The sequence below is a fragment of the Molossus molossus genome, unplaced genomic scaffold (assembly GCF_014108415.1).
Source record: "Molossus molossus isolate mMolMol1 unplaced genomic scaffold, mMolMol1.p scaffold_m16_p_1, whole genome shotgun sequence".
NCBI classification, from domain to species: domain Eukaryota; kingdom Metazoa; phylum Chordata; class Mammalia; order Chiroptera; family Molossidae; genus Molossus; species Molossus molossus.
The window spans coordinates 229,870,416-229,894,981 of record NW_023425344.1 but is presented as its reverse complement, the minus strand read 5'-3'; the positions used below and the strand labels follow the sequence as shown (position 1 = coordinate 229,894,981).

The window sequence follows — 24,566 nt, the reverse complement described above, 5'->3', positions numbered from 1 at the left end:
CTTCTTCTTGTCTAATTGCTGTGGCTAAAACTTCCAGTACCATGTTGAATAAGAGTGGTGAAAGCGGACATCCCTGTCTTGTTCCTGATCTTAAGAGGAATGCTGATAGTTTTTGCCCATTGAATATGATGTTGGTTGTGGGTTTGTCGTATACGGCCTTTATTACATTGAGTTATGGGCCTTCCATTCCCACTTTGCTGAGAATTTTATCAAAAGCAGGTGCTAGGTTTTTATCAAATGCCTTTTATGCATCTATTGATATGATCATGTAATTTTTATCCTTCTATTTATTTATGTGGTGTATCACGTTTATTGTTTTGTAGATATTGTACCAATCTTACATCCCCAGAATAAATCCCACTTGATCATGGTGTATGATCTTTTTAATGTATTGCTGGGTTCAGTTTGCTAATATTTTGTTGAGGATTTTATTTTATTTATTTTTTTTTATCCCATAAGAAGTTATAACTTTATTAATGATACAAACAGTACAAATTTCAAACCAAGCTGCAGTAACTCTCTAGAAACACCAAAAAAAAAAAAAAAAGAAAAGGAAGAAAAAAAAAGAGGTTGTTCTTTTTAGATGGTTACATCGTTAATTCCATAAAAGCATTTACAATATGATTACTATTGTTCTTCAAGGCTCGGACTGCCTTTGCTCTTGACACATTTGCTTGTGACATGACCAGTTCTATGTCCTCAACTTCCACACCTGTTTCATCAACCTCCTCCTCTTCACTCTCCTCTTGTACAGTTGGAGTCTGTGTATTTTCTTGAATGTTTGAGACAGCTTCACCTTGAACTTTGAATTTCTCGGCAGCTGCTAGCTGTGCTTGCTGAGATAAATCCTCGATCTTGGCTTCCCCAAAAACTATATAGATATCTGAAGCTGGGCTCTTGTAGGCATCTGGTTTTGTGATGACAAAGAGGATGTTCTTCGATTTCCGGATAGTGACCCTAGTAACCCCTGTAACCTGTCGAAGACCCAGTTTGGACATAGCCTTTCGTGCCTTCTTTTCACTCCGGCTCTGTTTTGCTTTACTGACTGGTTCTTCATCGATTTCAGCTGCCGCCACCAGCTGGACTTATTGTATGGTTGCCTGTGTGGAATCTTGTTCCTCGAGCTCTGGTACTGACTCATCACTGTCAGACTCTGTTCCAGATCCTGTCTCAGCCTGGGGCTGTGGCAACTCTTGCTCTGTAGCAGGGCCGGTTTCTGTGGCTTCACTGGGCATTTTGTGCAGTGAATGCGGAACCAAGATGGCAGCAGAAAGAGAGTGAGCGACTTTGTTGAGGATTTTAGCATTTATGTTCATCAGAGATATTGGCCTATAATTTTCTTTCTTTGTTGTGTCTTTATCTAGTTTTTGAATTAGGATAAATGCTAACCTTGTAAAATAAGCTTGGGAGTCTTCCCTCCTTGTGAATTTTTTTGAAATAGTTTGAGAAGGATAGGTGTTAGTTCTTTGAATGTTTGGTAAAATTCACCTATAAAGCCATCTGGTCCAGGGCTTTTGTTTGTTGGGAGTTATTTTATTTTTATTATTACTGCTTCAATTTCACTAATGTAATATGTCTATTCAGATTCTCTGATTCTTCCTGATTTAGTTTTGGAAGATTGTATGTTCCTAGAAATTTATCCATTTCTTCCAGATTGTCCAGTTTATTGGCATATATTTGTTCATAATATTTTCTTACAATCTTTCATATTTCTTTGGTGTCAGTTGTTACTTCTCTTTCATTTCTGATTTTATTTATTTGGTTTCTCTCTTTTTTTCTTGATGAGTCTGGTTAAAGGTTAGTCAATTTTTTAAAAATATGTTTTTATTGCCCAGCCCGTGTGGCTCAGTGGATTGCATGTTGTCCTATGAACTGAGAGGTCCTGGTTCAATTCCCGATCAGGGCACATGCCCAGGCTGTGGGCTTGATCCCCAGTGAGGGGCGTGCAGGAAGAGGCCAATTGATGTTTCTCTCTCACACCAATGTTTCTATCTCTCTCTCCCTTCCTCTCACTCTAAAAAAATCAATAGAAAAATATTTTTAAAATAAATAAATATGTTGTTATTGTTTTTTTTTTGTTTGTTTTGTTTTGTTTTTAGAGAGGAAGGGAGAGAGAAACATTGATGTGAGGGAGAGGGAGAAAGAGGGAGAGAGAGAGAAACACTGACATGACAGAGACACATCAACTGGTTGCCTCCTGCATGACCCAACCAGGACTGGGGATGAACCGCAACCGAGATACGTGCCCTTGGCCGGAATCGAACCCGTAACTCATTGGTCTATGGGCCAATGCTCTACTACTGAGCCAAACTGGTCAGGGTTTCTTCTTCTGCTTCTTAAAGCAAGCCCTTTAACATTTCTTGTAATGCTGGTTTGGTGGTAACAAACTCTAGCTTTGTCTTTTCTGGGAAGCTCTTTATTTCTCCTTCAATTTTAAATGATAGCCTTGCTGGGTAAAGTAGCCTTGGTTGTAGGTCTTTGTTTTTTTTTTTTATCACTTTGAATATTTTATGCCAATTCCTTCCGGCCTGAGATGTTTCTGTTGAGAAATACACTGACAGTCTTATGAGAGCTCCTATGTCGGTAACTGACTGCCTTTCTCTTGTGGCTTTTAAGATTCTTTTCTTGTCGTTAATCTTTGCCCTTTTAATTATGATGTGTCTTGAAATGGGCCTCTTTGGGTTCATCTTGTTTTGGTTTCTCTGCACTTCCTGGACCTGTATGTCTTTTTTCACCAGTTTAGGGAAGTTTTCAGACATTATTTCTTCAAATGATTTCTTGATCTCTTGCTCTCCCTCTTCTCCTTCTGGCACCCCTATAACGCAGATGTTTTTATGCTTCGTATTGTCCCAAAAGACCCTTAAACTATTCTTTTTTTTTTTTTTTTATCTTCACCCAAGGACATTTTTCAATATATATATATTTTTTTTATCATCCTCACCCGAGGACATTTTTCCATTCTTTGTTCAGACAGAGTGGGAGGGAGAGAGAGGAACACAGAGAGAGAGAGAAACATCGATGTGAAAGGGACACATCAAGTGGTCGCCACCCGCACAACCAACCAGGGCCGGGGATAAACTGCAACTGAGGTACATGCCCTTAGTGGGAACCGAACCCGGGTCTCTCCGGACCGCAGGCCCATGCTCTAACCGCTGAGCCAAACTGGCCAGGGCCATTTTTCAATATTTTGTTCAGATAGAGTGGAAGGGAGAGAGAGAGAAAGAGAGAGAAACATCGACGTGAAAGGGACACATCGAGTGGCTGCCACTCACACGACCCAACCAGGGCTGGGGACAAACTGCAACCAAGTTATGTGTCCTTAGTAGGAACCGAACCTGGGTCTCTCCAGACCGCCAGGCGATGCTCTAACTGCTGAGCCAAACCAGCCAGGGCCTATTCTCATTTTTTAAAAGTATTTTTTCTGTTTGCTGCTCTGATCCATTTTTTTATTCTACTTTGTCTTTCAAATCACTGATTTGATCTTCTGCTTCATTGAGCCTGCTGTTTCTTCCTTCCAGTGTATTTTTTATTTCAGATATGGCATTCTTTATTTCTGACTGGTCCTTTTTTATGGTTTCTATATCCTTTTTCATGCTCTTGAGCATTCTTATAATCATTAATCTAAACTCTCTATCTGATAAATTGCTTACCTCCACTTCATTTAGCTCTTATTCTGGAGAATTCTCTTGTTCCTTCATTTGGGGCTTGTTTCTTTGTCTCCCGACTTTGGCTGCCTGTTTGTGTTTACTTCTGTGTATGAGGTATATATACTATGACTCCCAGGCTTGGTAGGGTGGCCTTATGTAGTAGGTGACCTGTGGAACTCAATGACACAGTCTCCTTGATCACCACAACTGGATGCTCTAAGAATGTCCCTTGTGCATGTTGTGTGAGCCCTCTTGTTGTAATTGAGTCTTGATTGCTATTGACCTATTTGTTCATGGGCTCAACCCTCAGGCCAGCTGATAGTGAGGCTCAACCCACAATATAGTGTGCAGGCTGCTGTGCAGGTGCTGATCACATGAAACAGAATTTGCCTCAGCAGGGTTTGGTGCCTGCCAATATATCCCTGTGGGTAGCTGCTTGTGAAGCTTATTGGATCCTGTTCTGTTGTTGTCTGAAGCTGGTCACTGGTTGTATTGGTCTGAGCCTCTCTGGGGACTCTGGTGCAGGCCAATGTCAGACCCTGTCTGTGCTTGGCCCTGAGCAGCCTGTTTAGAGTTATCAGTAATCCACAGCTTGTGGCTCCCTCTACTCGGCCTGGGTGCACATGGAAAGGACCATGTGTGGATCAAGATCTGCTTTTACTAGCGCCAGGTCCAGGAGCAGGTCAGGCAAAGACTCAAAGCACCCAGGAATCCACCTCAGCCTGCAGCCTATCTGTTAGTCTCAGTCACTTAATGAGCCTCCAGCTATAGTGCTCAGCAGGAACTAAGCCCCACAGCTGAGATATCCCTCCAGAACTTCAGCTGCTGCCTGTGGGAACCCAGCCAGCCCTCTTGCAGCTCTGCACTTCCTACCAGTCTCCATGTGGCTTCCTCTTTAAGTCCTTATAAGGTTATAAAGCTTCTCTCCAGCTAGTCTGCAGTTAGTTATTCAGGATAGTTTTTCTATATTTTAGTTGTAATTCCAGTTTGGTCCTGGGAGAAGGTCAGTGTAGCTTCCACCTAATCAGCTGCCATCTTGGACTCCCACTTTGGCTCACCTTATTAATATTCAGAAACCTGAAGTGCCAATTTATTTGGTTTTGTTTATATTTTTTTCTTTATTGATTTTAGAGAGACAGGAAGGGAGAGAGAGAGAGAGAGAGAGAGATAGAAACATCTATGAGAGAGAACATCTATTGGCCTCCTCCTGCATGTCCCCACTGGGGATCAGGCCACAACCTGGGCATGTGCCCTGTCAGGGAATCGAACCAGCGACTTGTTAGTGCATGGGTCAATGCTCAACAAATAAGCCACACCAGCTGGGCCCTAAGGTACCAATTTAATCACTCATATAACCTTGACAAACAACTACTTAATTACCACCACCATGTTTTCCAGGAACACACCTGATACAGTTTGATCCATGGGACCCTTCAGTAGAACCCTCGTTGGTTGGTATTAACACCCAACATATTTATACTTAGGTATAAATGATACACAGGGGTGGGCAAACATAGGTTTACAGTTGTAATACAAATAAATAATACAGTAATTAAAAAATAATAACACAGGAATAAACTCTGTGTTTTGCATACTGACAACTGTAAACCTACGTTTGCCCACCCTTATACAATTACAATTTCATTTAAGGGCACAGGAAATTCTGGCTGTGTGATACCAATCCTATTCTGGCCCTACCCAATGGTGGGGAGGGATCTACACTGTCATTAGGGTAGTCCCTGAAGTATATAACTTAACCCAGCTAGGGTCCTCGGGAGAAATCCCCAATCTCACCTCCTTTCTGTTCACTGAATTAAAAACAAAACAAAATAAAACCTGGAGAGAAAAAAAAAAAATCCTGTGCCTTTAAGAGAGGTACACATGAATAAATAAACCTATTATTTTCAAACTCCGAGTTTGATGCAAAAGTTTGATGAAAAGACAAAAATATTAGGTTGGAGTCAAAAACAGTTTTATATAAAAAAAATCCTAAAAAACAAACAACAAGGTGGCCTCCCATTTAGTCTAGTAAAAGCAATACAATGTAGCAGGTGCTCAAATGCTAGGTTTCTTTTGGCTAACATTAGCGTTTACCATGTCACAGGCATCTGATTAGGGTGAAGCATATGAAATTGCCAGTATTTGACCTTTTTAACAAAAAAAAATGGCAACTTTATATAACATTCTAATATAAATTTTTTTTTTAATCCTCACCCGAGGACATTTTTCGATATTTTGTTCAGTTAGAGTGGGAGGGAGAGAGAGAGAAAAACATGGACGTGAAAGGGACACATCGAGTGGCTGCCACCTGCACAACCCAACCAGGGCCAGGGACAAACTGCAAACGAGGTATGTGCCTTTAGCGGGAACCAAACCCAGGTCTCTCCAGACCACAGGCCAACGCTCTAACCGCTGAGCCAAACCGGCCAGGGCCTAATATAAATTCTTAACATAGATTCTCAGTTACTTCTCACACCTGTGAAGTAGGTACCCTCCACCCACCCACATGCACACTTTTACAGATGACAAAAGCACAGAGAGGTCAAAGAACTTGTTCAATAACAACAACTTCTTAGTAAATGGCAGAAGCCAGATTCAAACCTGTGGCTGTCTCCAGACCCAGGCTGTAATCCCTGTGATGCACTATTCAAAACACTGCAGAGTCCTGGGCTGTGTTGTTGGCCATAGAAGTGTTTTCTCAGAAATGTGCCCAGTCTCCTAAGAGTTTCACTGTGGCTACACCCAGATCCCAAGTTTCACCCCTGCCGTGAACCCAAGGCAGGCCTGTGTTCCCTCCTGTGCCCCTAATGCTTCTGGCTGCTCCTTACTAACCTGCCCAAACCCCACCCCCTAGCATGCCCTGTGTCACTGAGCTCACATTCCCTAAGAGCCCCGATCCAAGCCACCAAACTGGTCACTGCCCCTTCGAGTTCCTGATCTTTATCATAAAACTGAGGTTTTATTTCCTGCCCTAAATGTGAGGATCCCTGCACTGGGGAGAGTGGTGGTCCCACTGTCACGTCCAGAGTAAAAGTAGGTGACCCCCAGCAGCAGGGCAGGATCGTCTGACCGCTCCCTCAAATAGGTTAGTGGCTGTCTTTCTGGGACTTTAACCTGTGGGGGCTAAAAACATATTACTGCTTTCCTCCTACCTTCTAAGTTCTTCTAGCTGGGCTAATAATCAAATTAACAGATTAATAGGAGGGAAAATTTTTAATACATGCGCGTGGGGAATTCACATAAGCATGAAATCCAAAGACAGTGAAGCAACATTGGACATAGAAGATCTTTGGACAACGGAGAAAAGGCGGGATGGGAATAGGAGATTCACAGGTCCTTGAGGAAGAGTGGAACACAGTGTCTAGCCAACAAGCCCCTGCCCGGAGCCCTCTATTTACCATTCTTACATCAAATTAGGCTAAGGCAGCATCCTAAACTCTCCTTCCCCAAACAGGGTTTTCTGTCTGAATCTGTTGGGCAGGAAAGGGGGAGAGTCAAAGTTTCTTTCTGAATCTCGTTTCTTAATAAACAGCTTAAAATCAACATCCCAAAAGGCAGCTCCCGGGTGGCAGAACTTTGTTTCCCTTCAATCCTCCTATCTGAGTCTCAACGCACTCCTGGTTTCGGAAGAGTTGTGAGAACACCGTGAGAAAACTGGGTGCAGAGTGGCAGGTGTTTCTCGGGTCTCCACGCCCAACAGGAGAGCTGGAAGAGCCCGGGGGGCATTTCCAGGCCTTCCTCCCCAAGCAAACCTACACGGAGTCATAAACAAACATTTACCCAAGATCTGAGGGGTCCGGCGCTGGGCTGCCGCGCACCCCTCACCCGCTGGGCCCTGGCTGCGCTCCCGCTCGCGCGTCGCCGCCGTCGGAGTGCCCGCGGGGAGGGCGACCCCACAGGAGTCGTCGCCCAGGGCTGCAGAGCGCCTGCCGGCGGGCTGCAAGTTCCCCACTACAAAAATGTGCTTGGGGCTGCGACGGCGACAGCGGGGGGACAGAGGGCAGGGAGGGGTCCAGATAAAAGGAAGCGCTGAGGAGCGAGCCCTCCGCAGACGAGGGGCACCCGGGGCGCTGACCCCGAGAGCAGTGCGCGCGCTCCTGCCCGCTCAGGCCGGAGAGGGCGGCGCGCCGCGCGCCCCCGCCCCGCGCGCCCCCGCGGCCAGGCCCGAGCCGTCGCCCCCGGGCTCCCCGCCCCTGGAGGAGGCGAGGCCCGGAGCCTACACAAACTCGTCGGAGAGGGTCGGGAGGCGCGGTGGCGCCCGGCGGAGCGGCTTCGGAGGGAGACGATGCCTCGGCTGCCCGGGAGAGCGAGACTCCTCTTCGCCGCGCTGCTGCTGGCGGTGCTGTTGGTGGAGGGGCGGGGGATCCCCCTGAAGAAGCCGCGGGGTCCCTGGTCCCCGCACCGGAGCCGCGCGAGGCGGGCGGAGGTGAGCGTCGGGGCGCGGGGCTGCGCGCGCTCGGTCTCCATCCCGGGCCGCCCGCTGTGGCCGCGCGGGGCGCGGGGCCGGGACGCGAGCTGCGGCCACCGGGGCGCGGGCTGGGCCGGCGGGGGCCAGGTGCGCGGGGAGGACCCCTCGCCCCCGCGCTGTGGAGCGCGCCAGCCTGGGGAGAAGCTTCACTTCTGTGCCGAGCGACGGGCGCAGACACCCGGGAACCGCCCGGCTTCCTCTGGTCGCCTCGCCCCGAGCGCGGGTCTCCTGCAGCCGCGCTGTCCAGGTGCGCGCTCCGGGGGTGCCAGGGTGCGAGAGCAGTTGCCGAGGGTCAAACCGTCAAGGTGCAGCCTCTTAAATCACATCTACAAAGGGTCTGATTCCCTTTGGGCATGCATCGAGACAAGTGAGGTGGTAAGTGGGCTCCTCCGACTTGTCAGGTGTGAGTGGTCCGCCAGGAACATTTATATTATTATGAACTTGGAAAAGCAGGAGAGGTCGGGGAGCACGTTCTGGACGGCCGGTGAGTGGGCCTTGAGGGTGGGTTAGGACAGGAGTGAGACATTAAAGACTGGTGTTAGTCATGGAGAAAAACCACAGTCTGTCCAAACCTGTGTCTGCTGTCACCAGAGGTCAACAGTCCAGCTGTTCCTCCCTGGACCGGAGTGGACATTCATCCTCATGGGGACAAAACCTGCTGGACTTGTTCCAAGGTATGCAGGAGCCGGCCTGTGTGGCAGGGGGTCCTGGCCCCTCCCCTGCACTGAGCGTTCTTGGCGGAGGTCAGAGCAGTTCTTCCCATTCTCTGGATGAGGACACTGAGGGGGCCAGACAGGTGTTGAGGGTGCAGGAGTTTGGTGAGTGAGTGAGAGCCCAGCTTGGGACGCACGGTTAGTGCCCAGGCTGCTGAGGCCCTCCAGGGGCAATGGGAGGGAAGGGCCTCAGGCTGCACTTCAGGGGGTCTGCCCACCTTTATTTCATTACTGCCCCCCTAAGGAGCCTTTTAGACATTTTTTCAAGTGTCCCCTACCCCCCACTGTGAAATTTTAATAACACAGATATACTGTTTATGTACTGTGGCCCTTTGGAGTGTTACAAACCATTGTAACATCTAAGGATTTTTTTGGACCTGGAGATCCAATGTTTGCCCCTGTTGAGAGTACATCCCGTAAACTAGGGTTTCTCAGCCTCCACACTACTGTCATTGTGGGTCATATAATTCTTTGTTGTGCACTGTAGATGTTTAGCAGCACCCCTGGCCTCTACCGACCAGAGGGGGCGCCTGTAGCAATCCCTCCCCAGCAGAGCCAGACTGCTTAGTGCTCCCTGAGGGACACCCCATCTGCGGAGAACCACTGCAGACAGTCCACAGCAGCAGAACAGCCTCTGGCCAGTCCCTCCTCCTAATTGCAGATGACAGTGGTCATAAAATTTTAATTAAATTTGCAGTTTTTCTCCTCATTTGGCATAAATACGTTCTGTTTCAGTACTTACCACTTTGTATTGTAATTATTATCGGTAGGTTTGCCAAATCTTCCTCCAAGATCAGCCTAGAGGATGAATTATTTCAGAGCCAACGTCATATCCCCAGCCCCAGTAGGGCCTGGCAGAGCCCTCAACGACATGTTAAACCAAATTAGTGCCATGGAGAATAAACAGCTTGGAGCCCAGGGCCTGGTCCCAGGGGGTCATTAACTTGTGTGTGACTCACCTTGGATGATTTCCTGACATTTAAAATTTGGGGCTAAATCATCTCCATGGTCCTGTCCAGCTCAAACATTGTTCCACAAGTCTGTGTGATGTGTGTTAAAGTGGCTACACATCAAAGGTGTTACTTAAGGAATTGTTGAGAGAATGCAGACTGCTTTTCTCATTTTTTTTTTTTTTTTATCCTCACCCGAGGACATTTTTCCGTTTTTTGTTCAGGTAGAGTGGGAGGGAGAGAGAGGAACAGAGAGAGAGAGAAACATCGATGTGAAAGGAACACATCGAGTGGCTGCCACCCGCACAACTGACCAGGGCCGGGGACAAACTGCAACCGAGGTACATGCCCTTAGCGGGAACCGAACCCGGGTCTCTCAGGACCGCAGGCCGACGCTCTAACCGCTGAGCCAAACCAGCCAGGGCCAGACTGCTTTTCTAAGGGCCTTGGGTTATATGTCAAAAATATGCCCTGGCCGGTTTGGCTCAGCGGTTAGAGCGTCAGCCTGCGGCCCACAGAGACCCGGGTTCGGTTCCCGCTAAGGGCATGTACCTTGGCTGCAGTTTGTCCCCGGCCCTGGTTGGGTCGTGTGGGTGGCAGCCACTCGATGTGTCCCTTTCACATCGATGTTTCTCTCTCTTCCTCTCTCTCCTTCCCGCTCTATCTGAGTAAAAAATGGAAAAATGTCCTCGGGTGAGGATAAAAAAAAATTAAAAAAAAATAATAAGAAAAATAACTGGCCAACCCAAAGACCCTTATGAAGAAACTGAAGAACGTAAACCCACCAGATCTAAAGGTGTAGGATGACTGAGGGGGAGTGAGCATTTTCTGGGCCTTGCAGAGTCAGTACAAAGACTTCACGTCATGTTATTTAATTGTTACACCATTCTGACTTGGGCATTATTCCCATTTTCCAGATGAGAACATCAAGGTGCATAGATGTTAAACCTAGCTGGGACTGGAAGCCAGGTCTGTGTTTTTAAGAGCGACACTAGGGACCTCATGGTCTGTCTTTGCATGTCATGCCTCAGCCCGCTCATCCAAACCCTTGAAAACTCTTGAAACCATTAGCGTCATGAACAGAACATGCCATCCCCTCTCTGGGCAGGCCTGTTTCGGAGCCGCAGCTTACTCCCACAGTCAGATGGAAATGAGAGCACCCATTCTGTCGGAGGCCGTGCTGAGTGTGAAAGCACAGTGCACACACGTGGGTGGCACCATCGTGGCAAGGGTGCCGGACAGGCAAAGAATGACCCAGCTCTGCGTGTTGAGTGTCTTCTGTCCTAGTTAAGATCAGAGCACTGCCCAAACAGCCTAGCGTTTTGTGTTTATTGTCTTGTTACCCTCATTTTAGGGACGAGGAAACTGATGGGATCCAGTAGCCGACCCACAGTTACACAGCTAGTAAGTGGTGAACCAGGATTCGCACCCAGTTTTGCTTAATTCTAGAGCCTATTCCTGGCACCTACCACCTCCTAGGTTGGCAGGGGAAAACCTTGGGGTCGGGGGGAAGGGTGTTGGGGACCTGGGGCCATGCTGTCAGTGTATGATAGAGTGTGGTGGAGATTAGAATAAAAGCAAAAGAGCTGAGAGGACAGCTCTTCCAAGCTGCAAGGACTGTCCCAACCAGTGAGTGTCAGAAGGGGAACTGCAACCCAGGTCCGCGTGATGCCGAGCCTGTGCCTGGCCTCTTCGCCTCGCCTGCAGCTGGGCACCTCTGCAGACCTTGACTGTGACCATCGTTCTCCCTCAGACCATTCTTCTTGCTCTTCGAGTTCAGAACCACTGGAAAGCTGGTTGAGGGAGAGCGGGAAGGACAGGAAGGAGCAAGTGCCTGGACCTTGTCTGCTCGTGGTCCCAGGCAAGTCCTCAGCCTCACTGGATCTCAGTCTCCCAACCTCGTTCCTCCCCTTGGCCCCTCACTGGATGTTATGAGGATCAAAGGGAGGATGGATGTGAACAGCAGAACAGCCTATTCTAGTGTTTTGTTCATTCAATACACTCAGCGCCCTAGAGTGGCAGGCAGTGAACCAGAAGGTGCAGCCCTGTCTGGAGTTGGCAAAGCACAAGAGTTAAGAACACAGAGTCCAGCCAGACCACCTGCCTCCAATCCTGTTCTGCAGGCTGCCTTTGTGACCCCCAAGCAAGCTACTTCACTTCTCCGATCCTTGACTGCCTCATCTCTGAAGTGGGAATGGGGTGAGGCTAGTGCCTGCCCAGAGCGGGACTGGAGCCGGTACACATGGGTGCTCAGCACGACCCGCTGTGTAGTTTGTGGGGCCCGGTGCAGAATGAGAATTTGGGACCTCCCAGCATTTCAAGATGGCAACAGCAGAGCATTAAACTAGGCGCAGGGCCCTGGGCAGGTACACAGGTCACACAGCATGAGCTAGCCCTGGTGCTTGGAGGGTGTCTCTGTCAGGAGTACTCTTATTACAAGGAGGAGCTTTGAGGTCTGCACTGGCTGCCAGGTGGGCTGGGTAAGGCTGGTACACAGCAGCGAGGAGGGTGAAGTCCAGCCCCCTCCCTCTGCCCGTGGTCCTCTGGCCTGGCCTGCTGTTGAATGCTGGGTCTCCAGCACCACCTGGAAGACCACAGAGACTGTGTACAGCCTGGCTCTGGGGATGGGCCCGGACCTCAGCAGCTGGGGCTGCGGGGAGGGGAGGTGCTGGCCTGCACCTGGCAACTGGATTTCATTATCTGGAACAAGTTCCTGGCCCGAGGCAGACAGGAGAAGGGAGAGTGGGGAACCGTGAGGGGCTGAAACAGGTTAGCCGGCCTGGGCAGTGAGGAAGGGTTTGTGGGTAAGAGGGCTCTTGTGTTAACTGGAAACACATGGGTCAGGGCTGCTGGCCAAGCCTGGGAGGTACGTGTAGGCCTGCGTGTGACAGAGACAGACACAGAGAGACAGAGAAGGTGGTGGAGAGCTGGCTCCGGACAGGCACGCCCAGCTGTTCACATCACGCCACTTCCTTTTACCGAAGACTCACACTGGTACCTGGTCCTGCTCACCAAAAAGAACAGCCCAAAAGGATTTTTGCTTTTTACAAAAAAAGGGGGAACATACAGCAGTAATAAAAATATGGTAGCGGCCCTGGCCACTGTTGTTCAGTGGTTAGAGTGTCGGCCCACACACCCCGGTTAGGGACACATACCTGGGTTACAGGTTTGATCCCTGGTCCCTGTGGGAGTCGTGTGGGAGGCAACCAATTGATGTGTCTCTCTCACATCAATGTTTCTCTCTCTCTTTCCTCCTCCCCCCTCCCTTCCACTCTCTCTAAAAATCAATGGGAAAATATTCTCGGGTGAGGATTAACAACAATAACAAAATATGGCAGCAAATATTTTTTTAAAAGTAAGGGGGGCCCTGGCCAGTTTTACTCAGTGGTTGGAACGTCGGCCCACGGACCAGAGAGACCCGGGTTTGGTGACTGCTAGGGGCACGTACCTCGGTTGCAGTTTGTCCTGGGCCCCAGTTGGGGTCATGTGGGTGGCAGCCAGTCGATATGTCTCTCTCGCATCGATGTTTCTTTCTCTCTCTTCCTCCCTCTCTCTCGCCTGCTCTATCTGAAGATGAATGCAAAGAGTGTCCTCGGGTGAGGATAAAAACAAAAATAAGCGGGGAGGAAGCAAAAATGTGTGTGACAGGTTTCTTACACAGGCAGGCCAGAGCCTCAGAGTTCATTCAGAACGTCATCGGATATACCTGCCCAGAGATACTGCATCAGCGATGGCCAGTGAGGGGTTTTCAGACCAAGTAAGATGCAAAGAACCAGCACAGCGCCTGTTGAGAGGGGTGCCTTCCCCTGTCTCCCCTCTGAGAACCATCTGTCATCACCTCTAAGTCACATTCACTGTGGCTTGCCACATACAAGCCATCGCTGTAACTCAACACCCTACGAGACAGGTACTTCCGTTCCCGATTTACACAGGAGAAACCCAGGCAGGGTAAGTAAGCTGCCCAAGGTCACACAGCTGGTTACCCAAGTTCAGCTGCCAGACAAGAGGATGGTAGTGGGTGTGCTCTGTACATGCAGAGGTGGTAGCACATGACGGGTATCGGCACGAGTGTCCATCCTTGCACACGTGTGTGCGCCGATGCATGTAGTTCAGATCAGGCAGAGCTGAGTGTGAACCCGAGCTCTGATAGTGGACCTTTTTTTCTTTCTCCTTTTTTTATTTTAAATCCTCACACGAGGATGTTTCTCCATTGATTTTCAGATAGAGCGAGAGTGAGGGAGGGAGGGAGAGAGAGAAAAGAAAGAAACATTGACGTGAGAGAGACATACTGACTAGTCACCTCCCGTGTGACCCCGAACAGGGCCGGGCATCGAACTGCACCCGAGGTACATGCCCTCGACCAGAATATCGAATCTATAACTCTTTGGTCTGCTGGCTGATGCGCTAACGGCTAAGCCAAACCAGCCAAGGCAGGCAGGCCGGCCTTCCTTCCTTCCTTCCTTCCTTCCTTCCTTCCTTTTATATATATATATTTTTTATCTTCACCCGAGGACTTTTTTTCCATTTTTTTGTTCAGATAGAGTGGGAGGGACAGAGAGGAAGAGAGAGAGAGAGAGACATCGACGCGAAAGGGACACATCGAGTGGCTGCCACCCACACGACCAACCAGGGCCGGGGACAAACTGCAACCAAAGTACATGCCCCTAGCGGGAACCGAACCCAGGTCGCTCTGGACCGCAGGCTGATGCTCTAACCACTGAGCAAAACTGGCCAGGGCTATATGTATGTTTTTATTGATTTTGGAAGGAGAGGGAAAGAGAGAGAGAGAGAAACATTGATGAGAGACAAACATCAATCGGCTGCCTCCTGCATGCCCCCCGCTGGGGATCGAGCCCACAACCTGGGCATGTGCCCTGACCAGGAATTGAACCCATGACCTCTCAGTGCACCGGATGATGCCCAAGCAGCTGAGCCACATAGATGTTGTGACCTTGGAGACCTTATATAAATCCCTCCGCTCTCTGGGCCCCCGTCGCCTCATTGTTACCATCGTCACCCTCATCCCTCAGGATGCTGGCACTCCTTTAACCACTCAGCTGTGATTTATTGAGCTCCTATAATGTGCCAGGCATTGTGCTGGCAGAGGACCCAGCGTGAACAAAGCGGACAGAAATCCCTGCCTGCACGGAGCCTGCACTCTAGTCGGGGAGGGCGACAGAAGGCACAGAAAGGGCCTGGCCTGGTATGGAAGATACGCTTAGACAATGGTCATCGGTCGTGGCTCTGGGGCTCTGCCCAGGTGCCCTGAGAGTGTTCACTGGCACTAGGGATGCTCTGAGTAAGCCCATGTACCTTCCAGGAGAGCAAACCCTCTCCCCGACCCAGCAGTCCTAACGGACTGGCAGAGTTGGTAGGTAGGTAGCCCAGCTCCCCCTCCTCTGGGTGATAACTGAGGTGACCAGTAGGATTGAGCTCCAGCTCCCACTGTGGCCACTGGCCTGAGCATTCTTTAGTAGCTGCCTCCCTTCCCTGACTTGCTCTCTCCTCCACCCACCCCCACCCGCCTTGGTGTCTCCTGGGACCAGATCACCTTCCAAAGGAGCCACTTGCCCTTGATCCTTGTGTCTGGGTTGGCTTCTGAAGGAACGTAAACTAAGACTGGATGTCGTCCCCCCACCCCTCCCAGTCCACTCCCCAGAGCCCCCGGGGGCCGGTGCACAGAGCTGGAGGCTCCCCAAGAGGGGCGGCATGTGTGGCTAGGGCATTCTGTGGTCCACTGGGCACCAGGGAGAGCTGGAATCCACCTGCAGGACTCCAGCTTTCTCATCACTGTTCCCATTTTATAGATAAGGGCACTCACAGAGGTTATGTCCCCTGCCAGGACCCACAGGTCAGATGCCAGCCACCACCGGGATTCAGACCCTGGCAGCCTGACTCTGGAGCAGGGCTACTCAGCTACATCGCTACTGACATTCGGGGCTGGTGTAGGATCCAATGCATTGGAGGATCTTTGGCCTCTACCCCCTAGTTGCCAGTAGCACCCCTCTTCAGTTGTGACAACCACAGATGTCTCCAGACATTGCCAGATGTCCCCGGAGGAGAACCACTGCTTCACCATCTGCCCAGGAGGCAAGGGGATCCCGATCAGCCAGAGGGCTGCATGACGCTGAGCTCCTGCTGCCACAGTGCCCAGAGGCTGCAGGCAGGAGCCGCTGAGCAAGAGGGACTGTTAGGGCTTCAGTGCAGTTGTGGGCGGAGCTGCCAAGGCCGCTGTGGGGATTTCTCAGGCCTTCAAGATTGGTCAGCGAGGAGATTGATGGTTCCATTACTCATCTGTCCATCCTCTGCTCATCCACCCTGGCTGTCTAGACCAGAGCACCCTGACTCAGCGAGACTCGGGGCAGGCGGAGGTGGGGCCCCGACGGCCCTGGACCAAGTGATCGCGGCAGTAGCCTTGGCGCGAGGCATCTGCCACCCCAGGAGGGAAGTCAAATGAGAGACTTTTTCAACCCAAGAAAAGAGTCAGTGAGAGGGAGAGACTAGACTGATTAAGCCTCAGACTTGTGAAGGGGACTCTCAGTAGTGTTAGAGCTTAATGGTTCAAACTCTGACTCTACCACTAAATGTCTGTGTGAACTCAGGCAAGTTACTTGCCCTCTCTGTGCTCTAGTTTCCAATGTCAACATGGGGATGACAGGAGCACCCACCCCTGAGGGTTGTTGGAAGGGTGAAATGAATGATCGAGTGTTTGGAATGATGCTTGGCACACAGTAGATGCTATGGAAGTGTTTGATAGGTAAAATTCTGACTCCAAGAGACTCCAGGTAGGAATTATCATCCTAATTTTTTTTTTTTTATCCTCACCCATGGACATTTTTCCATTTTTTATTCGATAGAGTGGGAGGGAGAGAGAGGAAGAGAGAGAGAGAAACATCGATGTGAAAGGGACACATCAAGTGGCCGCCATTCACACGACGCAACCAGGGCCGGGGACAAACTGCAACCGAAGTACATGTCCTTAGCGGGAACCGAACCCGGGTCTCTCTGGACCACAGGCCAACGCTCTAACCGCTGAGCCAAGCCGGCCAGGGCTATCATCCTAATTTTACAGATCAAGTTGAATGAGCTAGTGAGAGGCAGAGCTGGGATTTAAACCCAAGCTGATCTGCCCCTCCAGAACCCTGTTTATTCAGCTGTACCACGCTGCCCCAGGTAAGAGATGGGAGGCAGGCTCGAGGCTGTGGCCTGGGTGGGGCGGGTTCATAGGCTCATGGCCCCTGAGGCTCATAGCAGTACCTCTCTATATATACATATTTTTTTTTTGGCACGTGCCCCTAGCAGGAACCGAACCCGGGACTCGGGTCCGCAGGCCGACGCTCCAACCACTGAGCCAAACCGGCCAGGGCCTCACAGCGGTACCTCTCAATGGAGCTGTCTGCTCTGGCATGAAGGCCTGGCAATGGCTGCAGCGGGGAGGAGGTGGATGGATGCTGAGTCTCCAGTGCCCCACTGTCTGAGCAGGTGAACCCTGGAGCGGGAGTCAGCGACATGCGGGATCTGCCTTTCAGTTACCATCTGTGCTCAAGCAGGGATGGTCCCGGTGTGGACCCCATGGGCACTGGTCGGTGGAGGGAGGTAGCCACAGCCAGCCAGCCATACAAGCAAGCTGGACCAGGACAAGGAGCCGGGCTCCGGGTAGCAGGCAGAGAGGTAGAGGCTAGGGGACGCACCTTCACGGGGACAGCTGGGAGGGCCAGGTGGGGGAGCGCCGAGGTGGGCCCAGGCCTGCTGTACTCCCCGGGCTGCCTTCTCTGACAACAGCCTGTGGGATTCCGAGGCAGGTGGCCTGCGGCCTGCGCTTTGGAACCACTGCCTCAAACAACTGGCTTCCCTCTCTGGGCCTCAGTTGCTTCCTCTGTAAAGTGAGGGGGTTGGACTCTGTTTCTTCACGCCTCATGTTGGCCGTGTCTGTCTCAGTGCTCTGTGGAAACAGCCTCACTTCCCCTCTGACGCCTTAAGGCACTTGTGTTTGGATATTAGTCACAGGCCAGCTTGTGGTCTGGTCAGACCCGGGGCTCCTGAATGCCCCCCACCAATCATTTTTGGGTCAACGTGGGGTGAGCCCTGACCTCAGTCACCACTCCCTCCCTTTCTCTCCCTTAGGTCTCGGCCTCCCCAGATCCCAGCTCTCCTAGGGAGGAGGAGGAAACCCCCCTGCTCCCAGGAACCCGTCTCCAGGCAGGGCCACACCGACACAGGCTCTGGGCTCTCACTGAGCCAGCAGCTCCGACCCCGGAAGAGGCAGCCCCTCCTGGGATGCAGGAGGACACTCCCTTGTTGCTGGAGCTGCAGAAGCTGCCAGGATTGGCCAACACAGACTTGAGTACCCCGAACCCTAATATCCAGGTGAGAGCTACAGAATGGCCACGGGCCCAGGGGACACCTGGAGAGGAGCTGGGCTCAGCGGCTCAGCTCCGAGGTCAGGCATCCTGTCCTGTATTCCTTGGAGGGAGCAGGTCCTGGGTGGGATTGGAAAAGTCGACTGCCGTGTGGTCCCTGTGGAGTTGTGGGGTGGGGGGTGGGGACGTGCTTCTCCGCTTTTAAGCTGCAGACGGTGAGCAGTTCATGCAGCTCCTGGTCCATAGCAAGGGACAGACAGCACCAACCTGGCAGGGCTGTCCTGAGGACCAGAGGAGTGGAGACTGCTTCTCGTGCTGCCGGGGGTTCTGGAAATCTCCGAAGAACCTTGTGGGAACACCTGAAGATTTGACCCCACACAGACTCACCGCAGTCCCCTGGAGGAAGGGTTGAGCACTGTGGGGTTGAGAGCAGTGGGCGGGGGTCTGCCATGGGGGGCAGTGCAATTCCAGGCGACACTCTCCACTGTCAGTCCGATTCCCTAGTGGCAGGAGTCAGCATGTCTGTATTGTATCTACAGTTCCAGAACACTTCCGCCAAAAGGGAAGAGTGTAGACCATAACTATGACATTGTTTAAAAGCACATGTGTGTGTCTGTATGTGTGTGCATGTGTCTGTGTAAAACCTGGACAGTTAATCACCAAACTGTTATCCGTCAGTGATGCAATGTGGGCCACGTTCACTTGCTTCTTTATAGTTCGCTGCTTTTCCCCCCAGATTTGTGTTCAGTGACCTCAGATTAATTTATAATAACCCCAAATGATGTTTTAGAAATGTGCTTTTACAGACATGATTTCATATTACTGATCTCCCCTCCGCAGCGTGTGAAAGCGAGCCCGTCCTTGCCCCCGGGGCTGCGGCGAGGACTCGCTGGCTGGGTCCTCTTCACAGAGAGGACAGGCTCAGGGCGGTCAGTGGCCCCTGATGCCGTGCCGCCTGCAGGCTGGTGAGGCCAGAACTCAAAGCCAGCTTCTCTTACACTAGTGGGTCTCTGCCCTGGCGCATGTTAGAGCCACTGTGCCCGGCCCACCTGAGGACAGTTAGACCCATGTCTGAGGTCCAGCTGGGGAGTCCGGAACCTCTAGGGCAGGGGTTCTCAACCTTCCTAAAGCCACGACCCTTTAAAACAGTTCCTTATGTGGTGGTGACCCCCAACCATAACATCATTTTCGTTGCTACTTCATAACTGTAATTTTGCTACTGTTATGTCTTAGATGACCCCTATGAAAGGGTCGTTCGACCCCAAAGGGGTCGCTACCCACAGGTTGAGAACCGCTGCTCTAGGGGCTTCCGATGCGTAGCCAGGTCTTAAGCTGTGGCCCCATGTGCCCTGGGAGGCCAAGAAGGTTGGGCCTCTTCCCCCCGCCCTTGTCATCTTCCCCGTCCTGGTGTCCAGCTCTGCGCCCTCCCTCACTGACCCGCCTGGAGTCTGTCTCCCTGCAGGTGGTCATCGAGGTGGTGAAGGACCCCCAGGCTGAGGTGGAGATGGACCTGCTGGCCGAGTCAAGCAATCTCTGGCCCCCGGGTGTCCCCAGCTGGCTGCCCGCCAAGGACGTCTCCTGGCCCCTCTTCTGGGGCTACCTGGAGGATGAGGAGGCGGGATCCAGTCTCAAGGGCAGAGTCCCCAAAGGAGAGGAGGAGAAGGAGAAGGAGGACTACCTTTCCGAGTACAGTAAGAGCCAGGAGCCGGAGGGCAGTGATGAGGAAGAGGGCGACAGGGAGTTCAGTGGAGTCCTCGGCACCTGGGAGCAGGACTGGCTGGCCCCCAGGGACTGGGCCTTCAAGGAAATCTATGGTGAGCACCCCTATCTTGGCAGCCCCGGCTGCTGCCCCCTGAGGTGCAGAGTGGCAGTGGGTAGAGAGGGCTGAGAGCTTCCTGGGCAGGGCAGCGGGGGCATCAGGAGCTTCGGCTGTACAAACACCATCGTCAGCTAAATAGTAACCTCACCCAGAGCTTGGCCAAGATTTTTGCCCCAAACATTTGACCCTCACAACAGCCCTGAGATCCCCTAAGCAAAACAGGCATTTATTAATATTACATATATTCATCTCTATCAGTTTCCAACAAACTGGGAAATATTATAAATCCCACTACTCACAACTGACCTCATTTCCAGACTCTGTGGGTTTGAATCCTGACTCCGCCACTACCAGCTGAGTGACATTGGCAAATTGCTTACCCTCCCCGTGCCTCAGTTCCTTCCTCTATAAAATGGAGAGCGGCACACCCTTACTCCCTAGGATTGGGTGTAGAGCGCAGGACGTCCGTTAATACACTTAGAGTGCCGGCATGGCCCTGGCCGGTGTGGCTCAGAGGTTAGAGTCAGTCCATGGACCGAAGAGTTGAGGGTTCGATTCCTGGTCAAGGGCACGTACCTGGGTTGCAGGGTCAATCCCCGGCCCTGGCTGGAGTCGTGCAGGAGGCAACCCATTGATGTGTCTCTCTCACATCGATGTTTCCCTCTCTTTCTCTCTCCCTCCCTCCCTTCTACTCTATCTAAAAGTCAATGGAAAATACCCTCAGGTGAGGATTAACAAAAATAAATAAAGGGCCAGCATGTAGTAAACACAGCATTGGCTATTTTTATTAGAAAACGACATTTCTGGTTAGAAAACCTCACCTGCGCCTGCCGCCCCCGTGACAGCCGATCTCCTTGTGCACAGCAGCCCCGGAGGCCCGGGCCGGGGTGTTCGCAGCCGTCCCCCCAGAGCCTCGTTTCATCGCTGGCTGGAGGCGCCGATGGGCATTATAGCAGCCTTTTCCCGATTTCGCCAAAATAATATAAACTAACAGGCAGAATTTTCATGACTTGCAGCTTTTCTTTCATTTATTACCCTTAAACTCTTGGGCCTACTGGGAAGTGAGGAGAGTACGGCTGTGTCATTACTTTGGGGGGGGGTCCACAGGGAGCCTTGGGTCCCAGGCCCTGCACAGCCAGAGGGCCGTGGGTGCAGTTGAGGGTATTTCAGGTCTCTGTCCAGGACCGGCTCCCTAACATGGGCAGCAGGGACATTCTTTAATACCCCCAGTGACGGGAAAGTATTGTCATCCTGGGTTTTGATCGACATAAAAACTATATCTCAGAGATGGAGAGGGACTTGCTCAAGGTCAGACCTGCAGTGGCCAGTGGCCTCTAGCCCGGGTGTCTTCCTTGACATGGCCGTGTTGGTGTGGAGTGTGAGTCGGGGGTTGTGCTGTCTGCAGGGCTACCTCCTGCACTTGCTCATTTTCTCCAGTGTCCCTGTGGGCTGTGCTCACTCACCGCTGGCTCCCTGCCCTGACCCAGATAATGAGCTTCAAGAGGAGTGGAGTCCCTGGTCTCCTTGCGCTGTGAGCTGCGGCGGCGGCAGCCAGCAGAGGACTCGACCCTGCGGCTACTCCTGCACTGCCACCCAGTCCCGGGACTGCAGCCTGCCCCCCTGTCCTGGTGAGACTAACCACAGCTCCTGCAGAGGGCGTGGCTTCCACGCTGGGCTTGGTCCTGGGCACGTGAGCCTTGTACCAGGGGTGGACATGGGAGAGGGGATGCAGGAAGCTCACAAACATGGTGGTCCCACCTCGTCCCAGGCCTGTCCCAGATGCTATGGGCACCGAGAGCCCAGTGAGGGCTGGGCTTCCCCATCGGGGGCATAGAGATGCCTTGGGGCTCCTCCAGCCCAGCCTCCTCTCTTCCCAAAGGTGCTGAGCACGAGGACCCCTTGGGCTTACCCAGTGAGGAGTGGCAGCCCCTGGCCTACAATGCCTCGGACATGCTCGGCTCAGGTCAGTGCGGGGCAGGCCCTGCCCCTGGGGTGTGGGGGAACCTCTCCTGGGAGGGTGGAACATCATTTCACGGGCAGGAACCTCACTTCCATGAATTGAGACAGAGAACACATCTTCCAGTTGGAAAGTTAGCCTCAACATCAAGGGTCCCTAGCATTTCTGAACCCCCCAGACAGGCCCATTGGCCCCTCCCAGCCTGACATTCCTGTGGGAAGGTCCTGATGGGAGCCACAGAGCTAGAGGTCATCCCAAGGGCAGAGTCTCCCTGGCAGCAGGATGGGAAGGGGGTATTCCGGCGTCTACTCCTGGGTCACCCTCGGAGACTCCTGGGCAGGCTTTGTCTGGGAAGCGGGAGCCATGGAAATGGGTCAGGGTCCAGAACTCTGGGACAGCTCCTTCCAGCCGCTCGGAGCGGGCCCTGCTTTCACCAGCGTCCGCAGCGTCAGTGTCGCTCAGTCTCACCTGCTCCTTGCGAGGCGCCAGGAGGCGGTCAACAGCCCCCTGCAGATGAGGCCCCGCTCAGTACCACAAGCTCATTGTGTCAGGTGTCAGGTGTGTCAGGTGTCAGAAGCCACTTTCCCAAGGCAGAGAGATGGGGGAAGGTCAGCATAGACAGAGGGGGTCCCGGGGGCCCAGAGTGGTAGAGTGACTCACCCAAGGTTAGACGGCCTGAGAGAGGCAGAGTTGAAAACAAGAATGGACCCAGGCCGGTTTGGCTCAGCGGTCAGAGCATTGACCTGCGGTCCAGAGAGACCCGGGTTCGGTTCCCGCTAAGGGCACGTACCTTGGTTGCAGTTTGTCCCCGGCCCTGGTTGGGTCATGTGGGTGGCGGCCACTCGGTGTGTCCCTTTCACACCGATGTTTCTCTCTCTCTCTTCCTCTCTCTCCCTCCCACTCTATCTGAATAAAAAATGGGAAAATGTCCTCGGGTGAGGAGAAAAAAAAAAATTAAAAAACAAAAACAAAACAAGAATGGGCCCTGGCCGGTTTTTCTCAGTGGTTAGAGCATTGAACTGTGGTCCAGAGAGACCTGGGTTCGGTTCCCACCAAGGGCATGTACCTTGGTTGCTGTTTGTCCCCGGCCCTGGTTGGGTTGTGTGGGTGGCAACTCCCTCCCACTCTATCTGAACAAAAAAATGGAAAAATGTCCTCGGATGAGGATAAAAAAACAAAACAAAAATGGGCCAGTGGGTAAAATACAGGGTAGGGCAAAAGTAGGTTTCCGGTTGTTCTATGGAAAATAATACAATAATTAATAAATAATAGTACAAGAATTAATTCTGTATTTTGAATACTCACAACTGAAACCTACTTTTGCCCCAACCTGTATGGAAACATTTTCTTACCAATTGGTTTAAACGGCGCTCCCTGCCCTAACCACCCAGCTCCTTCCCAGGATCTTCCCTGCCACCCAGTATTTAAATATTTTTTTATTTAGAGAGAGAGGAAGGGAGAGAGAGAAACAGAAACATCGATGTGAGAGAGAAACATTGATCGGCCTCCTCCTGCACGCCTCCCACTGGGGAATGATCGAGCCTGCAACCTGAGCATGTGCCCTGACCGGGAATCAAACCAGGACCTCTCAGTCCATGGGACGATGCTCAATCCACTGAGCCACACCGGCCCGGCCACCTAGCATTTAAAGGAGCAACACCTTAGTGGAGCAGAGGGCATGTAGGCCCCTCCTCCAGCCCCCCGGCCAGCATCTATTTTAAACCATGGCCTCTTGCTTCAGATTGCCTGAGTGTGTGTGGGAGCCCCTGTCTGTCAGCAGTGGAGGCCAGGTCAGATGGCCCCCAGCTCTGGTGTAGGCCCTTCTGCTTCTGCCCCTAAGGCTTTACCAGGCCACATATTTGCACCAGCTGGGGCTCTGGCCTCCTCTCCACTGGCCCTTGATCGCCCCCACCACACCGCAGCACGGGCTGAGCCCTCCCGCCCCGCTTGCCTGCCCTCTGCAGACGTGGACCACTGTGAGAAGTGGCTGAACTGCAAGAGCGACTTTCTAGCCAAGTATCTGAGCCAGATGCTGCAGGACCTGCCCAGCTGCCCGTGCACATACCCGCTGGACGCTACGCACAAGGACGTGAGCTTGCAGGACAAACAGAAGGGCCGCAGCTTCCAGTGGAGGGATGCCAGCGGCCCTAGGGAGCGCCTGGACATCTACCAGCCCACGGCGCGCTTCTGCCTGCGCTCCCTGCTGTCCCCGAACAGCAGCACGCTGGCTGCCCAGCACTGCTGCTACGACTCAGGGCACCGGCTGCTGACCCGAGGCAAGGGCGCCGGCACACCTGACCTCATCAGCACACAGTTCTCACCTGAGCTGCACTTCAAGTTGGACACGCTGCCCTGGATCTTGTGTAAGGGGGACTGGAGCCGCTACCACTCTGTGCGACCCCCCAACAATGGCCAAGCCTGCGCGGACAACCCTTCTGAGAAGGAGTACCTGGCCCAGCTGCAGGAGGCCAGGGAGTACTAACGGGAGGGCTGCTGTGCTGGAGAACTTGCTGGCAGGCCCCTCACCCTGCCCCTGCCCAGGCTGAGTAAATGCAAGGACTCAGCCTGGGAGGCCTCTCTGGTGCCCATGCCCTCTGCCCGCGAACCCCAGGCAGGTCAGCACCCACGTGTTGGGTGGGGTTGGCAAGAATG

General features: G+C 52.2%; 2 protein-coding genes across 2 annotated transcripts; one reads left to right on the top strand and one right to left on the bottom strand.

The window, feature by feature from the left end:
* Positions 1-587: 587 nt before the first annotated feature.
* LOC118638310 (nascent polypeptide-associated complex subunit alpha-like) lies at positions 588-1,272 on the bottom strand. Its single transcript, XM_036274042.1, is given in 1 exon segment — positions 588-1,272. A coding segment is annotated over 1 exon segment (648 nt). The 5' UTR covers positions 1,236-1,272.
* A 6,660-nt stretch (positions 1,273-7,932) lies between these two features.
* ISM2 (isthmin 2) lies at positions 7,933-24,396 on the top strand. Its single transcript, XM_036277077.1, has 6 exons — positions 7,933-8,073; positions 17,903-18,145; positions 19,601-19,952; positions 21,445-21,585; positions 21,837-21,920; positions 23,879-24,396. The coding sequence occupies exons 1-6, from the start codon at positions 7,933-7,935 to the stop codon at positions 24,394-24,396; spliced, it is 1,479 nt and encodes a 492-aa protein (XP_036132970.1).
* Positions 24,397-24,566: the final 170 nt, after the last annotated feature.

Bases quoted from the DNA above. Each gene is read 5' to 3' on its own strand.
- ISM2 (XM_036277077.1), top strand. From the start codon at position 7,933: ATGCCTCGGCTGCCCGGGAGAGCGAGACTCCTCTTCGCCGCGCTGCTG. The intron at 8,074-17,902 runs GTGAGCGTCGGG...TCTCTCCCTTAG, and splicing joins GCCGCGCGAGGCGGGCGGAG to GTCTCGGCCTCCCCAGATCC. The intron at 19,953-21,444 runs GTGAGCACCCCT...GCCCTGACCCAG, and splicing joins GGCCTTCAAGGAAATCTATG to ATAATGAGCTTCAAGAGGAG.